Below are 19,880 nucleotides of genomic sequence, written 5' to 3'. Positions count from 1 at the left end.
AAAGCCAAATTAAAAAGTGTGTAGAGGTTCTGAATAGACTTTTCCAGGGAAGACATACAGATGGCCAACAGGCACATGAAAAGATGCTCTATTAATCATCAGAGAATCTCTAATCAAAGAACTGCAAATCAAAATCACAAAGAGTTATCACCTCACACCTGTCAGAATGGCTATTATAAAAAGACAAATACTAGTGTTGGTGAGGGTATGGAGAAAGGGAACCTTCGTGCACTATTGATGGGAGTGTAAATTGGTGCAGCCACTATGGAAAACAGCTTGTAGAGTCCTCAAAAAACTAAAAATAATTTTTACTAACATATGATCTAGCAATACCACTCTTGCATAGTAGTTTGAAGAAATCAAATCAAAACAAAACAAAACAAAAACACCAACCCCCTCAAAACCCACTATTAGAAAAGATATATGCACTTCTATGTTCATTGCAGCATTATTTACAATAGTCAAGATATGGGAGCAACCTAAGTGCCCATCAATAAATGAACTGGTAAAGGAGATGTGTGCACGTGCGCACACACACACACACACACACGACTATTACGCAGCCATTAAAAAGAATAAAATGTTGACATTTGCAACAACATGGATGTACCTAGAGGATATTATGCTAAGTGAAGTAGACAAAGACAAATTACCATATGATTTCACTTAATATGTGGAATCTGAAAAACAAAACGAAACAAATGAACAAAAATAATAAAACATGAACAGAGTAATAAGTACAGAGAACAAACAGGTGGTTGCCGAAGGGGAGGTGGGTAGGAAAAGAAAATAAATAGGCGGGAGAAATTAAGAAGTACAGACTTCCTGTTAGAAAATAAATGAGTCATGGGTACTAAATGTACAGTGTGGGGATATGGTCAATAACTAAGTAATATCTTTGTATGGTGACAAATCGTTACTAGACTTACTGTGGTGATCAGTTTGAAATGTATAGAAATATTGAATCATTATAGTGTGTAACAGGGACTAACATAGTTTCGTAGGTCAATTTTATTTCAAAAACAAACAAAAAACTCATTAAAAAAAGAGGTCGGATTTGTGGTTACCAGAGGCAGAGGTTTGGGGGGGGTAATTGGCTGAAGGTGGTCAAAAGGTACAAACTTCTAGTTGTAAGGTAAATAACCACCAGAGATGTATTATACAATGTGATCAGTATAATTAACATTGCTTTATGTTACATATGAAAGTTAAGAGAGTATTCTGAGTTCTCATCATAAGAAAAATATTTTTAAAAATTTTACCTGAGTGATGATGGATGTTTACTAATCTAATTGTGGTAATCATTTTGTAATGTATATAAATCAAATCATTATGCTGTATACCTTAAACTTATACACTACTGTATGTCAATTATAGCTCAATAAACCTAGAAGAAAAAAAACCAAAGGGAACAAACAGAAAATATATTATAAATTTGCTGACCTGAATGCAACTGTATTTATAATTACATTAAGTGCAAACAGTCCAATTAGAAGGAATTTTTGAGAGAGTGGATGTAGAAGACTCTAACGTGATACCTACAAGAGACACAATTTTAATGTAAAAACACAGATGGTTTGAAAGTAAGTGAATGGAAAAATATATAGTATGCAAACAGCAAGCATTAAAGGCTGAAGTGGCATAAAGGAGACTTCAAGACAATGTTAAAAGAGATAATGAAGGACATTTAATAATGATTACTAGAACATCTTATTAGGAAGACGTAACAACTAGAAGTGTTCTTAATGAAGCCTTAAAAAAGTGATTGTCATTAAATTAAAACAGAAGAGACAATTCCATAATCATAGAAGATTTTATGACCCTTCTCTCACAATTGGTAGAACATCTAATCAAGGAAGTCATGAAAGCCATAAAAGATATGAAAAACATTATCAACCATTTTACTCTAATTGACATTTGTAGAACACTGCATCTGACTGTGTGTGCGCTGAGATTATAGCATTACAGTGTAAGGATTGTGTATTCTGACCACAGCAAATTTAAGTGAGAAATAAATAGCAATCAGATCTCTGAGAAAACTCCAATGTTTTAGAATTCAACAAACACTTTTAATCAAATCATGAGCCACAAGAAATCACTAGGGAAAAACAAAATATTTTAAAATATTACCAGTACTGTCATGTTGCAAGATTGTTTCCTAAGAATTAGATTCTAAGTATGATAATTATATTCTCAGTATTATATTCTAGGTGAAACATATATCTTTTGAAAATATCATTTCTGAAATTAGCTTTTGTAGACCAATTCTTTAGTGCAAAATGCAACCTGTTTTTGCTCATTATGTGGCAAAATTCTAACTGTCAGGACCAAAGGTTAATCTCATAATTGCATACAAGCCCCTTAGAGATTGTCTTCTCATTGTTTTATTAGTCCTGAAAAATAACATGGAAAAACTAAGAGTGAAGAAATAAATAAAGTGCTCTAATGATGAAAAAATAAAGTAAAATAAATGTCAGTGAAAATACACTACATCAAAAAGTTTTGGATGATTCTAAAGTTGTCTGAGTGAGAAACTTACAGATTAAATACTCATAAAAGGAGAAAGACCTAAACCCAATTATCTAACATCTCATATTAAGTAAATGGAGTGGAAAAAAGAGCAAAATAAAATTAAAGTTAGTATAAAGAAGTTAAAGGTAAGATCAGAATCAACAAATTAGGAAACAAGCAGATAATATAAAAAACAAACTAAGCCAAATCTGGTTCTAAAAAAGATCAACACCATTGACAAACTTTTAGCTAGACAGATCAAGAAATAAAAGAACACAAAGCACCAATATCAGCAATAAAAAGGGGTTATCAACATAGGGAATACAAAAATTGAAAGAATAATAAGGTTACTGTTAATAACTTTATGTCAACAAACTCAATGACTTATGTAAAAGGAAACATATTCTTGAAGAATATGTGATCAGAAAAGGTGCTAGATATGATTACTATCCTCTTAAGTTTATTGAGACTTTTTTTTTGTGGCCTAGCATGTGCTCTATCCAGGATGATAGATAGATAGAATGTTCCATGTGAACTTGGAAAGAATGTATATCCTGTTGGTTTCATATGGAGTTTTTAATATATGTAGTATTTGATAATGTGTTGTTTAAGACCAGTGGTTCCTGATTGATTTTCTGTCTGGGTGATCTGTCCACTGATGTAAGTGGGGTGTTAAAATGTCCTACTGTTATTGTGTTACTGTTAATTTCTCCCTTTGTGTCTATTAATATTTGTGTGATATATTTAGGTGCTTCTGTGTTGAGTGCAGATATATTTAAAATTGTTGTATCTTCTTGGATTGATCCCTTGATCATTACGTAATGTCCGTCATTGTCTCTTGCTACAGTCTTTGTTTTAAAGTCCATTTTGTCTAATACAAGTATTGTTACTTTTTCATTTCTATTTTCGTGGAATATCTTTTTCCATCCTCTCATTTTCAGTCTGTGTATGTCTTTACATATGTAGTGAGTCTCTTGGAGACAGCATATAAATGGGTCTTGTGTTTTTTTTTTTTTTTAAACCATTCAGCCACTCTGTGTCTTTTGCTTGGATATTTAGTCCAGTTACATTTAAAGTAATTACTGATAGATTTGTGCTTATTGCCATTTTGTTAATTGTTTTCTGGTGGTTTTTGTAGTTCTTTTTGTTCCTTTCGTCTTTTGCTCTATTTCCTTGTGATATGATGACTATGTTTAGTTTTATGTTTGGATTCCTTTCTCTCTCTCTCTCTTTCTTTTTTTGTATGTATCTATTGTAGGGTTTTGGCTTGTGGTTACATAAGTTTCATGTAGAATAACATATATATATCATAAATGTCATCTTTATGATTATTTAAGTTGATGATCTCTTCAGTATGAACACATTCTAGCAGACTTGTAGTTTTACTCCTCCTCACTCATGTTTTATATCTTTGACCATGAGTTTTACAGCTTTGGTCTTGTGTACCCCTTAGTGACTTACTGTGGATATGGGTGATTTCACTATTTTTGTCTTTTACCTTTTCTGCCAGCTTTGTAAGTAGTTGATCCACTACCTTTACTGTCTGTTTACCATCTCCAATGAGGTTTTTCCTTTCATAATTTTTATATTTCTAGTTGGTGTCTTTTCTTTTCCACTTATAATAGTGCCTTTAACATTTCCCGTAAAGTCAGTTTAGTGGTACTGAACTCTTTTACCTTTTGCTTGTCTATAAACTCCTTCCCATACGAATGATATATTTGCTGGGTAGAGTATTCCTGGTTGTTGGTTTTTTTCCTTTCATCACTTTAAATGTATTGTGTCACTTGCTTCTTGCCTGCAGAGTTTCTGCTAAAAAGTCAACTGATATTCCTATAGGAGTCCCATTGTATGTACCTAGCTGCTTTACCCTTGCTGCTTCTAAGATTCTCTCTTTAACTTTTGCCATTTTAATTACAGTGTATCTTGGTGTGGACCTCTTTGGGTTGATCTTGTTTGAGACTCTCTGTGATTCCTGGACCTGGTTTCTTATCCCTGGTTAGGAAAGTTTTCAGCTATATGTCTTCAAATATGTTCTCTGGCCCTTTCTCTCTTTCTTCTCCTTCTGGGACCCTTGTAATGCAAATGTTGGTATGGTTAAACTATCTCTTAAACTGTCCTTTTTTTTTTAAATTCTTTTTTTCTTTTTTCCATTCAGCTTGTGATTTATACTACTCTGACTTCTAGTTCACTGATGTTTCTTTGTATCATTTAATCTACTGTTGATTCCTTCTAGTGTTTTTTTTTTTAATTTCAGTTTTTTTTTCTTCAGCTCTGTTGTTCTTTTTATTTTCTAACTCTTTGTTAAACTTCCCAGTGTGTTCATCCAGTCTTCTCCTCATTTATTTTATTATCTTTATGATCATTACCTTGAACTCTTTATTAGATAGATTGTTTACCTTTGCTTCACTTAGTTATTCTTAGGTTTTATCTTATCTCTTTATTTAAAAAATTATGTCTTCTCATGTTGCCTAATTCTCTGTTTATTTCTGTGTACTAAGTAGGTCAGTTACATTTCCTGATCTTAGAGAAGCACCTTATGTAGGAGACATCCTGTGGTGCCCCGCAGCATAGTTCCCTCTGGTCACCAGAGCTATATGCTCTAAGGGTACCCCAGTGTAGGCTGTGTGGGCCCTTCTGTTCTGATGAGGCCAACTACTGCGGGCATGCTGGTAGGTGGGACTGACTGCTGGCTGGTTGGCTACCAGGTCCTGCCTTGTGAGGTGGCTGCTGGTCCACTGGTGGGTTGGGCTTGGTCCAGGGGGCCCTGGGGCTAGTTCTGGCCCACTGGTGGGCAGGGCCATGTCCTAGTGCAGCTGGCTGCAGGGCCAGTGGGGCCTGGAGCTGGGGCCTGCCTGCCAGTGGGTGAGTAAGCCCCTGGCACTAACAGGCTAGAAAGAGGACTCCAGGTGGTGGCTGCCATCACCAGTGTCCTCATGGTAGAACAAGTTCCCAAGAATGGCTGCTGCCAGCATCTGTGTCCCCATGGGGAGTTCCCATTGCCTCCTGCCTCTCCAGGAAGTTCTCTCAGATCAGCAAGTGGGTCTGACCTAGGATCCTTTCAAATCACTGCCTCTTCAGTGGGACTCAGAATATGTCAGATTTTGTGTGTGCCTTTTAAGATTGGAGTGTCTCTTTGCTACAGCCCTTTGGCTCCCCTAAATGCAAGCCCCACTGGACTTCAATGCCAGATAATTTGGGAGCTTGTCTTTCCGGTATGGGAGTCCTGGGCTGGGGAGCGCACTGTCAGGCTCAGATCCCTTGTGTCTTGGGGACAACCTCTCATTGTGACTGTCCCCCAGCTTTTGAGTTGCCCATCCAGGGGTGTGGGTCTTGACTGTACCCTTCTATCTGTCTCATGGTTCCTTCTTTGTATCTTTAGTTGTAGGAAATATTTGCTATTAGTCTTCAGGTTGCTCTCATAGATAGTTGCTCTGTGCAGAGTTGTCATATCGGTGTGCTAGTGGGAGGGGTGAGCTCAGGGTCCTCCCACTCTGCCATCTTGGACAAATGTCGTTTGTGATCAACTGATTTTAAGTGAAAGTGCCAAAGCAATTCAATAGGGAAAGGAACATCTTTTCAAAAAATGATGCTGGATCAACTGGATATATGTATGAAAAATGATAAGAGTGCTACGGTGGATTTTCCTATTTTGTATTTTCACTCCTTTATCAGTTTAGTAATCTCTTTAGTGAAGTTCTCCTTTTCATTGCTAAACTGGGGACTTGTGACTTTTATTCTATCATCCTCTTTCTTCCTATTTATTATTCTCCATTAGCATGTAAATTTTGTCAGTCCTTTCCCTCAATTGAATGTTTGTTTTCTATTTTATTATTTTCTGCTCTTACAAGTATTATTTTCTTCTTTTTATCCTTCGGGTTAAATTTGTTTTTCTTTAACTTCTGAAAATGGATGCTTAGCTTTTTGATTTTCATGCTTTATTTTTTCCAATATGGTATTTAATGCCATAAATTTCCATTTGGCATAGATTTAGCTATATCCTGCAAGTTTGGATATGTATTTTGATTGTATTTATTTTTTACTCATTCTGGCTTATTTTTAATTTTTATTGTGATTTCTTGAATCATGTTTATTTTTTCTTAATTAGCCAATTTCCCAAAATGGTTGTGGATGTGTCTTATTGTCCTTGTGGTTCTATTTATGCTTATTTATTTTGAGACTGTGTTATTGGGCATATATAAATTTAGAATTGTTAACTCTTAATGAGGAACAGAAAGTTAGAAAACTTTCATTTATTTTTCTATCCTTTAACTTTCAGATTTTCTCACCTTATGTTTTAGATGTGTCTTTTGCAAATAAGTGTGTATTTGGGCATAAAATTCAAATTTTTAGTCCAGTATGACAGTCTTCATCTTTTTAGTAATATATTTATTCTATTTAAATCTGATGACATTACTAATACATTTGGGTTTAAATCTGCCATCTTTTTGTCTGACCTTGTATATTTTTATTTTCAATCTTTTTTCTTCCTTTATTTGAGTTGATTGAGGATTATGTAAAATTTGATTTCTTGATTTTTGGCAGTTATATCCTCTTTTAGTGGTTTACTCTAGAGATGACAACTTACATCCTTAACTCATCAAGGGTCAATGTTAATTGTTAGTTTTACACTCTTCAACTCTAATTTCTTTAAACAAAATTCCTCTACTATATCCTGGACCTGCGGATTCTCGTTCCTGCATGTTTGGGGGTGTGTCTAATCTGTCTTGGTTGTTGGTGCCCTCATTCATGTTGCTTGTTTTCTTGTGCTTTTTTTTTTTATTTTAAAATTATTATTATTTTTTATTTTGGGGGGGGTAATTAGGTTTATTTATGTACTTATTTTAATGGAGGTACTGGAGATTGAACCCAAGACCTCGTGCATGCTAAGCACACACTCTACCACTGAGCTGTGGAAGTGTCATTTTGCTGTGTACTGGGGAAGAGTTCTCCTAGACACCGATCTTAAAATAAAGAGACGGCCTTCCATTCAAATGTACATTTAATATGGACATTCACACAAATTAATGAGAAGCTCCTGCCTCTGCTACTGTCTTCCCATGAATCTTCAATGTGCGTATATGATAGCAAAGCGTTTATAGACGGTGTGTTTGAGTCAGATCTTTTATAAGAAATGAGAGCCCGGGCCTCCCTGTGTCCACTTATTTTCATTTTAAAGATGTGCTTTTTTTTTAAATGTGCATATATTCTTGGTTTTGAACTAATGCTCTTCATATACCCCTTCTTCTAGGCATTGGCACATCTCCACTTAATAGAATATGTCGGCGAACAGACTGCTTTGCTAATAAAGGTACACTAAGTGCTGCGATATAATGTGCTCCAGCCACTGTTTCTTTGATTTTTGTTTTAAAAACATTGGGGCAAGAAGAGATTACATTAATTATGTAAAAAAGTATAGCAAGGGACCTGTTTTAGCCTGTGTCACCTAGAGATGAAAGGAGACTTTTCTCAAAGAATGTATAATTGGGGAAGCCTGCAATTTTACTATTAGCTTTTAGTTAGAACCTTTCTAGGAAGGAGAGCAATGGAGAGCAGTCTCAGTAAGTGATGCACAGAGGTCCCAGCCCTGGCGCTCTGGCAGGAGCTGAGGTCAGTGTGACCAGTGTGTCACCTGGTGTCCCATCAGGAACAGGGCCACCCCTCTGCCTGCTCCCTCCCAGGAGCCGGCTGGCCGGAGCATGGCTGGGGTTTGCTCCTCTCAGTGACGTGCAGACCCTGGCCCAGGCTCCTGATAGGGGTTGGGAAAGCCCAGGCTGGTCCTGTTTGCATACCTGGCTCTGCCTTATGTGGAAGAGGAAGGACCGACAACCCCAAGTCCCTTCCGAGCCTCACCCGTTCTAGCATCAGACTGTCAGTGTGTGGGATCTAGCAATGCGCTAGGATACACAGCCCTGCTCTTACCTGCTCCTTCCAGATGGTCCCAGAAGATCAGCGCCTCGCAGCTGCCATCATCTTGGTGGTCTGGGTCTCGGCCATCGCATCGTCCCTGATTGACAACATCCCCTTCACTGCTACCATGGTGAGTCCCGGTCTTCTCCGGGTGACGAGGGTCCAGCTTTCACCTGGACACAACCTGGGCTCACCCTTCCTTCCAGAGGAAGCAGAGAGCGAGTCCTGTCCCTTTGCTCACTCACAGGTCTGGGGGACAGCCGCAGGGGAGCCCAGACAGCAGCTGGGAGCGAAGGGCCTACAGCTGTGGTGGGCAGTGAATTTGGGGTGGCTGGTTGTTTCAGGGTCAGTCTGACTGGGAGCTGCTGCCTCTCACAAAAATGATAGTCTTTAATTTTTTTAAAAAAGAAAATTGGAAGATGCCAAAGACTGAGGCTGGCTGAATGTGTTCATCTCTTATTCCCTACAAATGCAAAAGCTGTTCTACCTAGCCTGTGTACCGGTGAAGAGTGTGTGGCTTCTGGTGCTTGGCTGGGCAGGACTTTGAATTTTTTGTGTGGTCTTGACCCAAGCTGAGAACGGAGGTCCAGCTAGAGGCCTTTTACAGGGCTGCTGACCCCTGCTCCTGCTGTGTCTTCTGACATCACGGATTGCTCAGCTGAGGGCAGAATTGTGAATCCCAGGTGGGAACAGGAACCTGGGGTCCTGTCACAGCACCTGAGGTCTCCCATGTGCTGAGCATGCGTGGACACCTCTCCCGACTGGATTCTGGACAGAGCAGTCTTCTTTCTTGTTCTTGTGAACTTCTGGGCCACTCCTCTCCCATAGGACCTTTGGGTGACTTGGACTCTGTCACCACACATTGCCAGAGTCACAGCACCCGCTGGGTTGACACTCCAGTTTCCTAGCCATTGTTCTTCCGTGGTCTGGATTTGGTAATTCTGAGCTAATTCTGTGGCTGTGATTATTTCTGCATGAAATCCAGAGTTAGAGAAGTCACCTGGCTGTCGTTGAATGTACTGGCTTCAGCTCAGTGGACACTATCATTACTATTGCCCTGCAGAGGGCCAGGGGCAGAAGACCTCTTGGACAGGCTAAAACAGCAGGGTCCTGGGCTTCTGGGATGCCAGGTCAGCTTGTGTGTGAATCCCTTTCTCAGTTGAAATGGACTCTTGAGAAGACCCTGTGCATCTGAACCCAGTGTGGCCACAGCCTGGAGGGTTCCAGCAGCAAATCTTCATCTGAGCTCCCTTGGGGCCCCGTGAGCTCACAGCGGATACACACTCTGTCTTCTGTGGGGCTTCTAGGTTTTAGGACCCACACCCTCTTGTGGACTGAATGAGGTGGTCCCTGTTGTTGAAAATTCAGTTTCCTCTATTTTTTAAAAAAAATGGCAGTTTTGACATTTTTATTCCCCCAATTGTAATAGTTACTTAAAATTTAAATCAAAAAAATACATCAGGGCAAAGAAGATGTGGTATATTTATACAATGGAATAGTATTTAGCCATAAAAAGTGACAACATAACGCCATTTGCAGTGACGTGGATGTCCCTGCAGAATGTCATTCTAAGTGAAGTAAGCCAGAAAGAGAAAAGAAAATACCATATGAGATCGCTCATATGTGGAAACTGAAAAAAAAAGAAAGAAAGAAAGAAAAGAAAAAGACACATGAACATAAATACAAAACAGAAACAGACTCACAGACACCGAATACAAACCTGTGGTTGCCGGGGGAAGGGGGTGGGAAGGGACAGGCTGGGAGTTCGAAATTTGTAGATACTGACAGGTATGTATAGAATAGATAAACAAGATTATATTGTATAGCACAGGGAAATGTATACAAGATCTTGTGGTAGCTCACGGTAAAAAAGAATGTGACAATGAATATATGTATGTTCACGTATAACTGAAAAATTGTGCTCTACACTGGAAATTGACACAACATTGTAAACTGACTATAACTCAATAAGATAAAAATTTAAAAAATATGTCAAGGGCATCATAGAGGACAAGTGTAACAAGTATCTCTATACTTACCACCCAGAATGAGGAAAATCACAACATTTTAGTCCCTTTGCCTCAGGTTTTCTTGTTTGTTTTGTTTTTAAGAAACAAAACATCATAGATGATTTTTCGTTCTGTGCGCCTTCCCTCAGCCCCAGCGTCATTCCATCCTTCTGTCTCCTGAGGGAACTACCCTCATAAATCTGGGGCGGGTTCTTCCTTTTCTGGTAAGCGGCCTGAGGTCACCTCTAAAAGTGGTTCACTATTCACCTGACCCAGAAAACCCCATAAAATCATGCCAATCAAGAGATTCAGATCTTCCTGTTCACTTTAAGAACACTCATGAGACTACCCAGGCCATTAAGGGTATGCATATCTGAAAAGCCACTAAATATCCGAAGGCTGTCACTTTACAGAAGCAACATGTGCCAGTCTGTTGTTACACTGGTGGGGTTGGCAGGTGCGCCCAGGCCAAACAGTGGGGCTGGACGCAGGGTCAATGGCCCAAAAAGAGTGCTGAATTTTTACTGCACGTGCTCAGAAATGCAAAGAGTGATGCTGAACTTAAGGGCTTACATGTAGATTCTCTGGTCACTGAGCACATCCAGGAAAACAAAGCTCCCAGGATGCGGCGCAGGACTTACAGAGCTCCTGGTCAGACCAGCCCTTACGCGAGCTCTCCCTGCTGCACGGAGATGATCCCCACTGAAAAAGAGCAGGTTGTTCCTGCACAAGAACAGGAGGTTGCACAGAAGAAAAAGATACCCCAGAAAAAGCAAAAACTTACGGCCTGGGAATAAGTTCAGAAAAAGTAAAAGCAAATGAAAGTAAAGGAAAAAAAAAATGTGGGGCATATCACGATGCAAGGGACTAAGAGAAGGATCTTGCTTTATGTGGGTCAACAGGGGATGATAACCACATCCTGAGAGGCCAAAGCAGCAGCTGCACGCAGCCCACTGGTCTCTGCCACCTGACTTCACCACGTCGGCGTGTGGTGTGCACGTGCATCAGAGGGGAGCATAGGCGTTTCTGCCGTATTCTGGAAGTGGCACCCAAACTGGCCCGTCACGGTCCTTGGGTGGGAAGCGGACACGTGGCCCTGCCCAAGTGCAGCGGCCTGGGACGTGTGTGGGGCAGAGAGCTGGGTGGGCACTGAGGTCTGTGCCACCATCCCTCGCTCTCTCCCTCCCTCCATTTCACTGGGCTTGTCTTTTCACCACTTCTTTCTCATTTAATTGGGGTCATCAGGGGATGTGGGCTGTAGGGTTTCATACTCAAGACACCCCCGAAGCGCCCTTTGACCCGGCACACGGCCACTCTGCCCCGCATGCCAGCGGAGTTCTGCACGTGCCCACGGGCACAAGCGCAGGCACCGTGTTGTCAGAACCTCATGGAAACTCACTGGCATCAGTCAGTCCTGCTGGAGCAGATCGCTTTACAGTTTTGTGCATTTCAACTCAGAGTTGAGCCCACTTTCGCTGACACTCTGCTGGAGGATTAGGCTGCGTCTCTTCTGCATGGCGGTTTTGTAAGATCTCTCTTCCTTCTGCTCTGAGCCTCTGCCTTGTTTATCTTTTCCCAATCCTTTATTTTCAGTCTTTTTGAAGTTTGTTTTTGAAACCCCGTTTTAGGTGGCTTTTAGTTTTAAAAGCCATATGCGAGATAGATTTTTAAAATTCCAAGCAGACCGTCTGTTTTTTTAAGAGAATCGTTTAGCATGTTTAAATGTATTGTGTTGACTGAGGGGCTTGAGTTTATTTCTACTGTTTTATTGTGATTTGGCATTGATTATGCTTTTTCTTTGCTGATCCCTTTTTCCCCCGTCATCTCCCGATTTCTCTTGCATTGATTAATTGGTGTGGAAATATTTCAATATTTTAACAAACATTTCCATTTAGGGAAATCACTTTGATGTCTGCCCACCTCTCCTTTTCTCTTCTCCCATCTGCAGTTGACTGGGAGCTGTGGGAGTGTTACCGAGTCCAAACTCGTTCTGATCGCTGCACGACAAGCCAATAAATCGGGAGACAAAATGTTGGGGCAAGGAATAGCAACTTTATTCGGAAAGCCAGCAGACGGAGAGGATGGCAGACTAATGTCTTGGAGAACCATCCTGCTCTAGTCAGAATACAGGCTCCTGTATACAAAAACAAAAACGAAAGAAACAGGGGAGGGGGTGTGGTTGGTTGTTGCAAACTTCTTGGTGCAGGGATTCTTTGTTCCTGCAGCTGTCCATGTGGTCATGGTGCTCCTGCAAAACCCCCAACAAAACAAGTGTTATTTATTCTCTATTCTGCAACTTTGTTATCTTTACGTGAGTGCAGAGCTAGCAAGACTAAGCCTAGAAAACAGGGCAGAGTGGTTAAAGCCAAAGGAACAGATTTAATATGGAGTCCGATTTGTTCTCTTCTATTACACAAGGAGCAGCAGTACTTCCTGGGACTTACTCTTGTTACAGCCGAACCTGCAGCCCCAGAGCGGCTTGCAGTAACGTGGGGGTGCTTCTGTTTAGTTCACCCACTTTCCACTGGTCAAGCAAGCCAGTGGCCAAGCCCAGAGTCAACGGGGTGGATGGTGGCGAAGTGCATCTGTCTGTTTCATCTGGGGCCACTGCAGAGGGAACGCAAGTGAAGTCCTGTTGCAGGAATAAAGGGCTGGGGAGTCATCTTATCTTCCCAAATGAGCAATGAGGCATTGCTTTTGTGACATCAGGAGACCTGGTGTCCAGCAGAGTGTGGCTCTTTGTTTCCTAATTCTGTCCAGCAAATGAAATCACATCACATGTCATTTACATAACTCCATATCATTTTTAGCTTTCTGTCTGCAGTCTGGGATGGTCCTTTACATATGGGTTACTCTTGAAGCCCTCCTCCCCCTGATTTTTAAAGAGGTTCACACAAGGCAAGTGCCTGGAGGCAGCAAGTCCAGGGGGTCCCTCCTTAACCTCTCATGGGCTGCCCTGAGATGCCTAGCAGTGATCACATGGTGGAAGTATGCTGGAAGCAGGCCCAGTACCTATGGCCTCTTCTGTTCCTCATTAGCAACAGGAGCTACAAGGGGGCCCGTTTTTGGAACACAAATTTCTCGCAGAAACGTCATGACTGCTAGGTGTTACATCAGTTACTACAATGTGAAATTTACTTCTGTCAGAATGATGCACTGAATGGTGTCATGATTTATGAGAGAATACTACATTTTATTTTATTTTATTTTATTTTATTTTATTTTATTTTATTGAGTTATAGTCAATTTCCAGTGTAGAGCACAAGTTTTCAGTTATACATGAACATACATATATTCATTGTCGCATTCTTTTTCATCATGAGCTACCACAAGATCTTGTATGTATTTCCCTGTGCTATACAGTATAATCTTGTTTATCTATTCTACATTTTGAAATCCCAGTCTGTCCCTTCCCACCCCCTGCCCCTTTAGCAACCACAAGTTTGTATTCTATGTCTTTGAGTCTGTTTCTGTTTGGTGTTTATGTTCATCTGTCTTTTTCTTTTCTTTCTTTCTTTCTTTCTTTCTTTCTTTTTTTTATAGATTCCACATGTGAGCAATCTCACATGGTATTTTTCTTTCTCTTTTTACCTTGCTTCACTTAGGAGAATACTATTTCTTAGTCGTTGAATCTGATGCCTGTTGCATCTCAAACATCAATAGATGTGGGATGACGACACAGAGGGCAGTGGTGAGAAATGGCTTAGCATCAGTTTACCTGCGTGCAGTTTGGAATCAGAACCACGTTCAAGTCTGGCTTGGCCACATACAAGACCTATGTCTCTCCATGCATCCATGTCCTCATCTGTCAGTTGAGGGGTAACAAACACACCTGCAGGATGTCTGAAGATTACATTGTATGCATGGAGTTAGCCTAGGACTTGGTCCACTGCAGGGCTGATAATTGTGGGTTAGATATTTATTTATGGTCGCAGGCACTATGTGAGATTCTATGTGACTTCACCCCATTTAGGATCCACAGCAGCAGCCAGGGGCAGCTGAAGAGAGAGACCCAGTTGGTCATGTGACTGGAAACAAAGACTTACTGATGGGCTCAAACTCAAGGTCTTGTGGTTTCCAGAGTTCACTTTGGTTTCCTTTTGAGCATCCTATGCTCCATACAGTTGGACTGCTGAAAAAGTGGTTTGGATTTTGCAAGTTGGTCAGAGAATGAGCAGCTCCCCTGGGCTTTCATGGACATGCTGTCAGTGTCCTTTTCCTCCACAGATTCCTGTGCTCCTGAACCTGAGCCAAGACCCCGAGGTCAGCCTGCCTGCACCACCGCTGATGTATGCCCTGGCCCTTGGCGCCTGCCTAGGAGGTAAGGGGGTGCTAATGCCCTGAGGGAGGACCCCCCTGACACTCTGGTGAGCCTCAGGTGATGACTAATTGCACGTCAAATTGAAAGAGAGTAAAAATAGTCCAGATGATTTCCTGAGTGGAAACACATCTTCACCTTTGAGTGGAGCAGTTAACAATTTCTACTCAGTTCCTCTGTAAAGCCTGTCACTTCCCACGCTCTGCAGAACTGCCCCTGACATTCTAAACCCACAGCCAGAGGATGATCATTCCTGACGTCTCCAAGTTAACGTGCTCCCACACTGCATACAGTTGTGGCTTATACTTCGAAAGAGATTTTGAATCAGAAGCCATCCTCCGGGGCACTTTCTTACTCCCTTTTTAAGGAGTGTCTTTTGGGGAAGGTGGTGTGAAGTGATGAATGGGTGAGCTAAAAAATAGAGACTCTAACCTAAGAGTAAGAAGAAAGATTAAAAAAAAATGGTTTTTTTTGACAAGGGAAGTGTATTGTCTTTGGGAAACATTGAAAAGTTAGCCTTCTAGAGAAATTGTCGGGAGAGACTAACTTCTGGTGAATAAACACAACGGCTTTGGATGTGATTGTCTTTGGAGGGAGCTGCGTTAGAGTTCTTCTCACTTAAGGGGGCCTAATAACCTTTGGGAACACAAGAGGATTGTGAAGAATCTTAGATAAACACACTAGATACCAATTTTTTTAATTAAAAAAATTTTTTTTAATGGATGTACTGGTGATTGAACCCAGGACCTCATGCATGTTAATTAAGCATGTGCTCTACCACTGAGCTGTTTCCCTCCCCACTGCGAGATACCTTTAAAGTTTTTATTTTTACATCCAGGTGTGCTTAGATAATCTAGCTTTCTTTGCTCTTTGATTGATCTCTGACTATTAAATCAGTAACTTTCTTTGTAGTTTATCTTTGTAAAGGGAGAGATTAATGTCATTCAGTGAAGTTGCTATGATTTCTGGAGACGGTGAATTCACCTAATTAAGCAGCTGAGGTCTCAGGTTCTGAGTAGGGACTTGTTAAAATGGCTCCCGTCTAAGACCAGCCTCAGGAAAAGCAGTAATTGTGTTCACAGCCACATTTAACATCAGTGATGGAAGCAATCCAGAGACATGGGGAAGTGTGTCCTCTGTGTGGAGTTTTGTTCATTAAACCTTGCTGAGCATCTTCTGTACCCTGACATTGTCTTCCCGAGTAAGGAGACCATCACTTAAGCTAAGATTAGAACATAAACGGATGCTCTCATGGCCATATGCACTGAGTGCGCAGGGGGCACTGGTGAGACTGGGGGAAAGTCAGGAATGGCTCTCCGGAGAGGTGAGTTCTGAGCTGGGTCTCAAAGGATAAGAAGCCTCCTGGGCTAGTTCTGATTCCCCTAGAACACGGAGAATACATGTGGAGGGGATTATCAAGGAGAGAAGTTAACATGGACCATTTACATAACCGAAACTAGGATTAAACATTTGTTACCTGAGCCCCTTTTGGAAGCAGGAGTGTAGCTGTAACAAGCAATGAAGGTGTTAATCTGTGGGATCTTTTTAACCCACTAGCCCTGGTCACTGAGTGGTACCTTTTCCTGGTATGGCAGATGCTCAGTTCTGCTGGTTGTTAACTATACATTTATTCTGTTGGAGGATCTTCTCTCATTAACTCAGAGTTTGACATTTTAAAAAATTGTGGTAAAATATACATAGCATAGAGTTTACGATTTTAAGCTCATGTACAGTAGTGACCTTAAGTGCATTCCTATTATGCAATCATCACCACTATCCATCTCCAGAACTTATTCATCATCCTTAACTGAAACTTTATACCCATTAAACCGTACCTACCCATTCCCACTGGGTTTAGCATTTTGAAGATCACTTTTTTAAACTGAAGTAGTCAGTTATAATTTGTCAATTTCTGGTGTACAGCAGGTTTCACTTCACTTTAAAGTGAAGTTTTCATTTGGCTTGAGAAACGTCATTTGTTCTATAAGTTGGTGTGATTCACTGAACAGTTTGAAACTAAGTCTTTCCTAGTCGCATCTCAGTATCTTTTGGCTACTCTTTTTACTAAGAGCTAAGAACAATTCAAGTAAGTCTTCAGAAAAACCTGCCTTAGCCTGGGTTTCCTAGAAAGCAGAAGTTGAGGCAGGTTTGCGAGCTGAAGCTTTACTGGGATGTGCAAGCCTAGGACAGGAAGACTGAGGGAGGAAGCGAGGTCAGGCGGTGAAGGAGAGAAAGCGAACACATGGTGCATTACTGAGCTAGGAACAGCTTCAAAAGAAATCCAAGCCAGTTTTTAGTTACATGGTACATTTTCTAGGTGCTTCCCATATGACTATCATGCCTTGGAGGAGGAGGAGGAAAGAGGTTTGTCTGTTAGTTCCACACTGTCCTCTGTCATCGGTCAGTTTGCTTTGGGTGACTTCTGAGTCTGTGAGGAAATGTAAAGTTGCAGGAGACCATTGCTCCCAGCGCATCGGAGAACAAGCAACATGAGCTACAAAATTAGTTTTTAAAAGCCATCAGAATGCTGAAGATGCAAAGGAAGTAAATTCCAGAGAGTGATAAGCCCTTCATAAGGGAGAGGAGAACACGGGCGCCGTCCTCTCTGGCTGACGGTGCCGGGAGGCCGAGTGAGACCTCTCAGTGCCTGTCCTGAGTGTGCGGTGAAGCTGGGGACGTGGCGGCAGCAGCCATGAAGCTTCGGAGACATGCTGGGCCTTTGCAGACCCCATGTAGTTGGCGGGACAGCCAGCCAGGACAGAACTTCAGAACACAGAGACTCCTCCACAATCAACAGGCCGTAAACCTGTTAGAAAATCGATGACTTGGCTCGATAGCCAGAGACCCAGAATCTTCCTGTGCTCAGTATCTCTGTTTCAGAGAACTTCTCATCCTGCTCTCAGAACATCTGCAGCCAATGGCAAATTGAATCCAACTCTAAGGGTATCCAAGCCAGGTCCAGCTCAGCAACAGATCAGATTGGCCTCATGCCCTGCGCTGACAGCCTGGCCCAAGCGAGGACGCCCTTTTCAGCACATGCGTGTGTCTGCGCATATGTGTCAATATCCTGTTTCAGTCTCTGCAGTTCCTCACGTAAAATGTCCAACATCCCATTACCTTGATAAAGGGCAGCTGCAGAATCCTACAGCTGACATCAGCCTCACTGCTGAAAGGCTGAATGTTTGTCCTGTGAGATTGGGAATAAGGCGAGGATATTTGTTCTCATGTCTCTTATTCACCATAGTTCTGGAGCAGTCAGGGGGGAAAGGAAACAAAATGTATACAGATTAGAAAGGAAGAAATAAAACTGTTCCTAGGAATGTTTATATATCCTCCATGTGTATATTTTAAAATACTCTTGTATATATACCAAACAAATCTTACTAAGATTTTGGTAGAAATTGCATTAAACTTGAATACTCATTTGGGGACAGTTGACATCTTTACTGCGTGGAGTCTTCCAATGCATGAACATGTTATGTCCTCCCATTTATTTGGATCTTTGGATTTATTTGGATCAAACAGATGACATGATTGTCTTTGTAGATCCCAAGTAATCAAAAAAAAAAAAAAAAACCCCACAGAAAACTATATAACTAATTTGTGAAGTCAGCAAGGTCACAGGATATATGATACTTAAAAAATCAATTTTAGCAGTGAACACATGGATACTACAATTAAATAAACAATACTGTTTATAATTACTCAACAAGTTACACACTGAAGTTGAAAATTACAACATGCTGATGAAAGCAAGCAGTGAAGATCTCTGTACTCCCTGTACCCGAATATCTGTTTCCTTAATTAAGTTTGGACATTTTCAGCCATAATTTCTTCAGATACATTTCGATTACCTTACTCTTTCTTGTCCTTCTGGAACCCTTATTATGTGTAAGTTCGCACACTTTATATTACCCCATATACCTCATAACTCTCTTATGTTGCCTTCATGCAACTTGTCTTTCTGTCTGCTGTTCTGATGGAGTGACGTCCACTATTGTTTCTTCCAGATCACTGATTTGTTCTTCTGCATTATTTACTCTGCTATTGATTGCCTGTAGCTTGGCTTTTATCTTGGCAACTGAGTTACTTAATTTTGAATAGTTCATCTTTGTAGTTTCTACTTCCTTGTTCACGGTGACCTACATTTCAATCAATACTCTTTCTTAATTCAGTTAGCACTTTATTACCAACATTTTGAACTCAGTATCTGGTAGACTAATTATCTCTGTTTCATTATTCATTTTTCCAGGGTAATTTCTCTTGCTCTTTCATTTGGGAGATCATCTGCATTTTCATTTTAACTTAACTTTTTCTGTCTCCATGAATTTAGGTGAAACAGTTCTCTATTGTGGTCGTGAAGCTTTTTTTTTTTTTTTTCGAGTTATAGTCAGTTTACAGTGTGTCAGTTTCTGGTGTGCAGCACAATTCTTCAGTCATACATAAATATACATATATTCATTTTCATATTCTCTTTCACCACGAGCTACTACAAGATCTTGAATATATTTCCCTGCGCTATACAGTATAAACTTGTTTATCTATTTGATACATACCTGTCAATATTTGCAAGTGTGGGTGTATCCCTTTGTAGACCCTAGAAGTCCAGTATTTTTGGTACGAGGCCTGTTTTTGGTATGGATGCTTGCCCCATCTTTCCTCAGAGTTTGCTGGTTCTTATCCCCTTGATAGGGCTTGTGATTGGTGTGGGGGTGACCAGGCCCTGTGTTGCCCTGGGCCGCCGCTGGCTGTCACCGCCCTGTTGGGGGGCAGGGCCTGCTCCTCAGTTGTTGGAGTAGCAGCTATGAGGGTTGGGTCCGATAAGGCCTTGTTACCCTTAAGTGTGTGTTCTGTCCTCAAGGAGGTGAGCACCGAAGCAAGGAGGCCTGCATGGTCACGGTGAACCTACGTGCCACCTGTTCGGCATCCACGGTTCTGCCCAGAAGCAGCTCAGGGTCTCACCCCTTTCTCCATTGTGTATGTCCCAGACCTAGTGCCAGACTGTCGCTGGGGGCAGCGGGCTGTTTTGGCTGCAGGAACTGACGTGGTCGTGCTGCCGCCCGGGATCGAGGCCGCCCCTGTGGCAGGGCTCCTCCAGCACCTCTGCCCCAGATCCAGCCCCAGGCTGCGCTGTG

At 41.3% G+C, this 19,880-nt stretch overlaps 1 protein-coding gene across 1 annotated transcript in view; it reads left to right on the top strand.

Moving 5' to 3' along the window:
* LOC102543550 (P protein-like) overlaps window positions 1-19,880 on the top strand; it is a 127,218-nt gene that overhangs the window by 93,496 nt on the left and 13,842 nt on the right. Inside the window, exons 16-18 of the mRNA XM_072952828.1 lie at window positions 7,760-7,819; window positions 8,444-8,548; window positions 14,655-14,748. Of these exons, the coding sequence (XP_072808929.1) occupies window positions 7,760-7,819; window positions 8,444-8,548; window positions 14,655-14,748 (259 nt within the window). The remainder of the gene's footprint in view (window positions 1-7,759; window positions 7,820-8,443; window positions 8,549-14,654; window positions 14,749-19,880) is intronic.

Source organism: Vicugna pacos, chromosome 32 (genome assembly GCF_048564905.1).
Source record: "Vicugna pacos chromosome 32, VicPac4, whole genome shotgun sequence".
In the NCBI taxonomy this organism is placed as follows: Eukaryota; Metazoa; Chordata; class Mammalia; order Artiodactyla; family Camelidae; genus Vicugna; species Vicugna pacos.
Note: the sequence above shows the minus strand (reverse complement) of the source record. Positions and strands in the feature narration are given on the sequence as shown.